Here is an 8,297-nt window from a genome sequence, read left to right on the forward strand (position 1 = left end):
TTTTTTATCAATGTCATCTATAGAAGTGTGGAACTTACAATATCAGTTTAACAACATAAAATAACAGTTGTCTGATCCGCTAGCAAATCCTACATGAAGGGGAAGGATAGTAGCTGGAATTTGATGGTTGTCTATGCAGGATGGCTACCGTTACTTTCTCCTTAATGACATGTGTCTGATTTCACTGTTTCGGTCAGAGAAACATTTCACTAAAGTTACACAAAGTGACCACGTTTTATTATGATGATCCCTGAAACGTTTTAGTTGAGGGGATATTCCACGTCATGTGTTTGTATTGCCATTCTTCATGACCAACCCCTGTTCTTTTAACCATTCCTCATAACTTCTTCTTGTCCAACTGTTGCTTCATTCATGCATCAATCCACCATTTATGTTTGTTTTGCATCCTTGTTTCATAGTCCGACTGCTTTTCCACACTCATCCCGACTAAATGTTGCATCTTCATGTCCCTGCGTGGAAAGGTATACATGCATGTCAACGTGATGTTGGTTCGAATTCCTGAAGTCTTGTAGTGTCTGTGTTGTCTCCGTGTCTCATTCAGTCCCATGTTCCTGTTTCTTTAGTACCTTCAACATTGTGTGTCCACGTTAAGTCTATCAAATGGTGGCATTGTGAGAATGATTCTGAATCTGTGCATAAATGTTTAGCAGACATTTTAGAATTATACTAGAATTTGTCAGACAGCCAACTGCAGTGTGACAGCTGTTACCGAAGGGAAAACGTTCTTCTTAGATCTTTCCTCATATAGGAGAGCACATGCGTGTTGAAAATAGCCAAGTGTGACGCCTCCACTTAAACTGACATTTACATAGAGCATTTGTAAATCTTAGAACTACTATTTTTTTTTACATTTTCTGACAATCAACGATAATCTTTATTATATCAAAGGGGTAATATTATGCCACCATATGTGAGTGTGATTAGCCATTACAAGCCTTTTCCTGTGTTTTAGTGAGATCACAAGTAGGAGTGTCCTCCTAGGCTAATTACACTCAAACCTGGTGGCATTATATCACCCCTTTAAAATGAGCAACTCAGAAACCTCATAAATTCTTTTTCCCGCTGTCTGTTATTAAGCCTGTCTCCACAACTGAAGATGAGGCCAGCGAACCTCCGGGGGCCCACCGAGCCAGGGGCCAGGTCTCCAGGGGCCAGGTCTCCCAGGGCCAGGTCTCCAAGGGCCCCACCACTGCCGACAAGCAGACCAGCTGGTCCAAGGAGTCGCTCTCCACCACGGACCAACAGACTGAACCCACCTCCATCTCCTCCTGCATCATCCCCATTAATGTCACAGGTATCAGCAGTAACTGACGCGCTCATAAAATTCCGCTAGCAATCTATCGTCGTGAATTATCTTCCAAAGCCATTGAAGACGCCTTTCCCCATAATGGATCAATTAGAGCGATCGATCGGTAAAGGTCCTGTATGTCAAACAGACGTCTCATAAGGAATAGCCACAAGAAGACGTCTACGAATGTCTTGCCGTGGACCTTGATATCATGGGCAGATATGGCCATATTAACTTATATGTTCATGTAAATGTTCATGTACATGTTTCGACTACTTCCTGCAGTCTTCTTCAGAAGAGTCAGCTGTGACGCACGTTGAGTCAGCTGATGCTATAAAGCACCGGCCGTCCTGCCAGAAGGGGCAGGACAGCCGGTCCTAAGGAATACTAGTCTGTTTCCATGAACATATAAGTTAACATATCAAGTAAGACTAAATCAACCTTTTCAATTTAGATATGGCCACAATATCAGTATGGGCAGCAGACACACACAATACGGAAGGAGTTGGATTCCCTGACCTGAGGGTTCATGGCCACAAAAGCGTCCGGGCGTTGCTTAGGGATGGCCACCGTGGCGGTCGCGGTGCGGGAGTGCTGGTGTTCACCTTTCCCTCTGTGTCTCCATGCTTGGGTGTGGTTCCTGCAGGCGTGGGCTTCGACAGGGAGGCCAACGCGCGCTGCTCCCTGGTCCACTCCCAGTCGGTGCTGCAGAGGAGGAGGAAGCTGCGGAGGAGGAAGACCATCACGGGGATACCCAAGAGAGTCCAGCAGGACATGGGTACGTCACGTAAGGAACAAAAACCACAACCGGCCTGTCCCTTCGTTGATAAGAATGTACGACGGGGAGTGGTGATGCGGCCGAAGCCAAGTCCAGGTTGCTCACCATTGCCGAAGGGTGCACGGTTAAATCGAGAACTTTCTAGAAGATCCCTGCTGGGAATCAAACATGTTTGCCGACACTTAAACCCTGAGGAACATGTTTCATCCCTGTACTCCTTGGTTCATTCTGCACTGCTGGCTATGACTATGGCCTGGACTCTGCATAGCCTCCTCCCTGACCCCCCACCCCCCATCAAAGCGTCTGCTAAATTCCGTAAATGTAAATGTCATGCAAATCACTATGTGTTTGTTTCTCTCTCAAACTCTTAGCCCACTCTGTCTCTTTTGCCCCCCCCCCCCCCCCCTCCCCAGATTCGGATGAGTCCCCAGTAGCGAGAGAGAGGACCGTAGGGCTCCATGCAAACGCCCAGCAGCTGGCCCTCTGTCAGGAGGAGCTGTGCCTCTCGGGACGCCTCCATCACACACGAGACTCCGGCTGCCAAACCGACGACTTCCTCATATCCTGTACGTACCTCTGAAGGAAACCCTATAAGGAGTTTGTTGGTTAGAATCTGTCCGCTGTGCTTCACTGGGAAACAGTTTCATCCCGAATTAAAATAAAAACATGTTAGATGAATACTGCTGCCAAAGCACTGGCCTTAGACTTGTAGTTGGTGTCCAGGCTTTCTGTGGAGGCCTAAAAAGACCAATGAAGACTGAATGGTAGTTAATGGACTTATTTTACTGCTTTAATGGTATGATCATGTTCATTTGTTCGTTATCAGTACATTATTAACAATACTTTAGTTTAGTAGTTTTCTATTTATTGAACCTCTCTCTTCAGCCTCGGCAGCTCCCTCCAGGCGGCGAATCCGAGCCCAGCGCAGCCACCAGGGCATCCCCGCCTCGCTGTCCCACTCCACGGGGAACATCTCGTCCCTGGGCGACCCGTGCGACGGCACCTACACCAGCACCACTTCCAACGGCATCCGCTTGCGCTCCCGCAGTTTGCCCCGCGAAGGCGGCCGTCTCATGGACAGCGACGACGACGACGACGACGATGACAACTACGACGACGACGACGAAGACGAGGAGCTGTCGCCCTACGAGGCAGAGGACTTCCTGCCCAGCGGGCCCAGCCCCCGGATGATGATGATGATCATGAAGGACGAGGAGGAGAGCACGGACGACCAGGCGGCCCCAGAGCCCCTGCAGCTGGGCAGCCTGAAGAGGATGCAGCGCTCCGGGGAGCGGGACCGAAGCTGCGGCGGAGGAGGGAGTCCCGAGCACGGCTGGATGGAGAGGGGTCGCTCCCGCCTGCCCCGCAAGGCCGACATGGGCAGCTGCGAGATCTCGTCCAGCTCGGACACCTTCAGCAGCCCCATCCACTCGGCGTCCACCACGGGGGTCCTGGGCAGCCACGTGGACCACAAGGAGGACCACCAGTCGTCCAGCGGGAACTGGAGCGGTTCCAGCTCCACCTGTCCCTCCCAGACCTCAGAAACCATCCCACCTCCTTCCTCGCCCCCCCTCACGGGCTCCTCCCACTGTGACTCCGAGCTGTCACTCAACACTGTGCCCAACGCCATCGACGAAGGCTTCGTCCTGGACACCTCCTACCACTCGGACCTCAGACCTCAGGGCCAGGGCCACCGCTCCAGCTCCTTCACCTCCTCGGCCACGGACCAGCTGGACGACGCCGGGGTCAGTACGGCCAGCGAAGGGGAGTGGACCTACCCGCAGGACCACGACCAGGCAGATCCAGACCAGGACCCGGAGAACTCCCAAGGCCGGAGCCTCAAGCCCGGGCTGGAGGACCCAACCTGCTTCACCGACAAGACCAGCAACCCGGAGAAACAGCCTGACTCTCTATACCAGTCGGACACAGAGGGATTTTACTCCTCTGGGCACTTTGGAGAATACAACCAGAGCTACAGAGGACCCATGTACAACTATGCAGACCCAGGGCCTGGCTGTGGCCCACCCAGCACTGTGGTAGCCCCTCTAGCCCATGGAGTTTACAACGAGCCCCAGTCTGACTACAGACTGGGCACGATGACCCTGGGGAGAACCTGCCGTCCACTGAGGAAGTCAAAGGCCAAGCCTCCGCCACCCAAGCGGAGTTCATCCCTGAAGGACCCCGTCACTACTGTCGACGTGGGGACAGCCGTGGCTGTGGAGTTGGAACAGGAGCAACCAAAGACAGTTAGCGATCAAGACCTCACCTTGTCTTCCAGAGATATGAAGTTGGACCTGGAGCTCGAGCTGGCGGCGCCTCCGGAGCCTCTCCAGACCTCCTGCCTCGTGGCCGAGCCCTTGGGGACCTGGGGGATGGAGTTGAGGGAAACAGTGGACATCGTGGAGCCCATGTCCTTCGGATCCACAGACACACACTCGTTCAAAGACGACGGCGCCGTGCAGTCCGACTATGCAGACCTGTGGCTCCACAACCACGAGCTACGGTCCGGCAACGGGGAATACACGTCCATGTCCAACTCCAGTACGGCCACCGGCACCACCGTCATGGAGTGCATCAAGTCTCCGGACAGCTCCACCTCGTCTACCGAGAGCCAAACCCCGGCCCCCAACCCACCACCTATAGAGTGCAGGGCCTCCAGCCCCCCTCTGCCCCCCACTGAAGGAGACTTCAAGCTGGGCTCGCCGGAGAAGTTAGCCGGCCTGGCCTCCCCCTCCAGCGGCTACTCCAGCCAATCGGAGACGCCGACGTCGACCTTCCCCTCTTCCTCCGCAGCGTTCTTCCCCGGGCCGCTCTCTCCGACGAGCGGGAAGAGGAAGCCCAAAGTGCCGGAGAGGAAGTCCTCTCTCTCCTCACTGCAGCACTTTCCCCGGGAAGGAATCCCCATGAGCTCTTCCTACAAGAGAGACCCTGACTTCCCCCCTCCTCCCTCTCAGCTGGACCTCCACGTCCTGCACGGCGGACACGCCCGGTACACGCTGGCCCACCGGACGCATCACATGCACACGCTGCACCACAGCAAGCCCCGGATCATCACCGCCGTGGTCGCGGGCGCTCGGAGCTCAACGGCGGAGAAGCTGAACTCCAACCCGCTGAACTCCAACCCCATCCCGCTGATCCCCAGTGCTAACCTGCTGGCCATCACGCCGTCCGCCCTGCGCGCCGTGCAGCTGCGCTCCGTGGCCCAGCCCCGAGAGGAGGGCTCCGCACCTGCGGAGAAGCCAGTGGTCCACAGGTTGGAGACGGCCACCAGGCCCAAGTACGCCCCCAGTGCTACGACGCTGGCGCCGCCACCGGTCAACACCAGGCCCCTCCCGCCTCGTCGACCGCCTCCCCAAAGACCCTCAGCTCAGGACCACACCTCCTCCCCCGACCACGCCCATCCCCCCTCCCACCCGCCCGCCCTGCCTCCCCCAGGACGCCACCCAGACGGCCCGCCCCCCTACGAGAGCTTGCGGCTCAGACAGGATCGCTACGGGCCCGGGACACTCTGGGCCATGTCGGCCTTCAGAACCCGGGTGGAGCCGCTGGCCTGCATCCCCCTGGAGGACTCCCCCTTGCATCGGCCGGTGCCCCGCGCCCCCAACCCCTCCCCGGTGGACCTCCACACACACATCAACTCCCACGTGGAGTTCAGGGGGCTGACGCCCACCTCGGCCCTGAAGCACCCAGAGTTCAGGGTGCTGGGGGAGCGCACGTTCTCCTTGGACGAGGATGAGGACGAAGAGGAGGAGGAGGAAGAGGAGGAGGAAGAGGAGGAGCCCGCGCCGCCACGGAGGACGTGTGCTCCGGTGTGCTCCGGCAGGATCGGCCCACGGTCGGACCAGCCTCCGCCCCCGGCGTATTGCCACGCCGCGGGGTACCACTCAGACTCAGGGTCCTGGTCCAGTCCAGCCAAAGTGCCTGGTAGCTCCATGGACACATCGCACCCTTACCCAATCAGCGATGTGCGACAAGCACGGCGGGAACGCGAGGAGGAGGAGGAGGAAGTGACATCAGGTGCTACCCGAAGTGCCCATCAGCATCCGCTGTCTGAGGGCAGGGACGACTCCACCACCCCTGACACGGAGGACTACTTCAGTAAAGGTACGGTTCCAGCATCGCTAGTCCGCACGGTGGCCGACACTATGAAGTACACCAACGGGTCGATGGTGCAACAGAGCCAACCCTCACTGAGAACACTCGTTTAAATTTGAACACCTTCATATTTAGATATATCCTGCCTGCATTACTTTAATGTTCCAACGGCAGTGTTATTTTAACTATATGACTGTACTGTATATCAGAAATGAGCTGCTCTACGAGAAATGAGCTGCTCACTACAGTTGCGTTGCTGGTAAACTCTGAGGGGTCCAATGTTTGTTTATTTAATCAATGATCGATAAAGCCTGGCGGGTTGCAGGGTTGGTATGTCGAAGACCAAACAAGAAGGCGTGCGATAGGGTTGTTGTGTGTTCTGGACCACACCAGACAGCGTGTTATAGGATTGTTGTGTGTTCTAGACCACACCAGACAGCGTGTGATAGAGTGGTTGTGTGTTCTAGATCTAGACCACACCATAGTGTGTGATAGGGTGGTTGTGTTTTCCAGATTCCACACCCAGTGACAATTCCCTGTCGCCAATGATGGACGACTCCAAAGTGGACGACGACATCATGTTCACATCGCCCAACAAGATGCGGACAACGGAGGACTTATTTGCAATGATACACAGGTTTGACTCTCTCTGTCTGTCACTCGGCCTGCCTGCCTGTCTGTGTGCGTGTGTGTGTGTGTGTGTGTGTGTGTGTGTGTGTGTGTGTGTGTGTGTGTGTGTGTGGTCTCTCTCTCTCTCTCTCTCTGTCTCTGTCTTTCTCTCTCCGCCTGTCTCTGAGTCTCTCTGTCTACATATCTCCATCTGTCTGTCACTCTCTCCGTATCTCTCTCTGTCTGTCTGTCTCTCTCTGTCTATCTGTCTGTCTGTCTGTCTGTCTGTCTCTCTCTGTCTGTTTGTCTGTCTGTCCGTCCCTCTCTGTCTGTCTGTCTGTCTTCCCCTCTCTATCTCTGTCTGTCGCTCTCTTTCTCTCCCCGTCAGTCTCTCTGTTTCTCTGTCTCTCTCTATCACTCTGTCTCACTGGAGGTCTGTCTCTCTAGCTCTCCTTCTGTCTGTCTGTCTGTCTGTCTGTTCTTCTGTCCGTCCCTCTCTGTCCATCTGCACTGACTCCACGCCGAACGCTCTCCGCCTGCAGGTCCAAGCGGAAGGTGCTCGGCCGTAAGGACTCCGGGGACATGAGCCTGAAGCCCCGCGTCCTGTGTCCCCCTCCCCCGCCACCGCCCTGCGTGGTCCCCTCCATCGTCCTCCCCCCCGCCCCCCTCTTCTGCCCCCCCGTGCCCCCGCCCTGCCTCCCCCCTCCGTGCCTGCCGCCCCCCTGCCTCGCCCAGCGGGTGCCCGTCCCCATCTACCGGAGCGCCAAGAAGTCCAGCACCTCCAACGAGGAGTTCAAGCTCCTCCTCCTCCGCAAGGGCAGCCGCTCCGACTCCAGCTACCGCATGTCGGCCACCGAGATCCTCAAGAGCCCCATCACGCCCAAGACCCCCGGGGAACCCCTGGAGGGGGGCCGCCCGGCGTCGGCCGACGAGCCCCCCTGCGGCTACCAGCAGGAGGGGCCCCCCGGCCCGGAGCCCATCCAGATCCCGGGGCTCTTCCCCAGGGCCAACGCCGAGAGCTTCACCCCCAAGACCCTCCCCCTGTCGGCGGTGTCCAGGCAGGGCCGCTCACGCGCCCCCCCGGTGGCCAACAGCAGCCGCTACAGCACGCGCAGCCGGCTGTACACGGCGCCCATGCAGGCCATCTCCGAGGGGGACACGGAGAACTCAGACGGTAGCCCCCACGACGACAGGTCCTCCTGATCGACCAATCGGATGGCCGCCGCCCTTATAAAGCTGCATTTTGTCCACCGCCACGTCCCCCCGTCCATCGTCTCATCCGTACCCCACACCCCGATACACACACACACCACCCACCCACCCACCCCCCCCCCCCGACCTGAATCTAATCGATGTTTCCAAGGAAACGGACGTTGTAGAGGCTGAGGCTCAGTCTCACTGTTGCTGATTATCACTAGTTAGAAGTCCGCACTCTCTAGGATCTGAAGTGTGGAAATACTAACGAGTCTAGGGACTTTATCCAAACGCTCAAAATAAAACCCTCTG

At 56.5% G+C, this 8,297-nt stretch overlaps 1 protein-coding gene across 1 annotated transcript in view; it reads left to right on the forward strand.

The window, feature by feature from the left end:
* nhsb (Nance-Horan syndrome b (congenital cataracts and dental anomalies)) overlaps positions 1 to 7,994 on the forward strand; it is a gene marked incomplete at both ends in the record, with an annotated part of 48,127 nt that extends 40,133 nt beyond the window's left edge. Inside the window, 6 exons of the mRNA XM_079736326.1 lie at positions 1,099 to 1,315; positions 1,956 to 2,087; positions 2,501 to 2,653; positions 2,973 to 6,191; positions 6,696 to 6,819; positions 7,334 to 7,994. Coding sequence (XP_079592452.1) covers positions 1,099 to 1,315; positions 1,956 to 2,087; positions 2,501 to 2,653; positions 2,973 to 6,191; positions 6,696 to 6,819; positions 7,334 to 7,994 — 4,506 coding nt within the window. The remainder of the gene's footprint in view (positions 1 to 1,098; positions 1,316 to 1,955; positions 2,088 to 2,500; positions 2,654 to 2,972; positions 6,192 to 6,695; positions 6,820 to 7,333) is intronic.
* Between the last annotated feature and the right edge of the window lie 303 nt (positions 7,995 to 8,297).

Source organism: Pollachius pollachius (assembly GCF_949987615.1).
Source record: "Pollachius pollachius genome assembly, chromosome: 5".
NCBI classification, from domain to species: domain Eukaryota; kingdom Metazoa; phylum Chordata; class Actinopteri; order Gadiformes; family Gadidae; genus Pollachius; species Pollachius pollachius.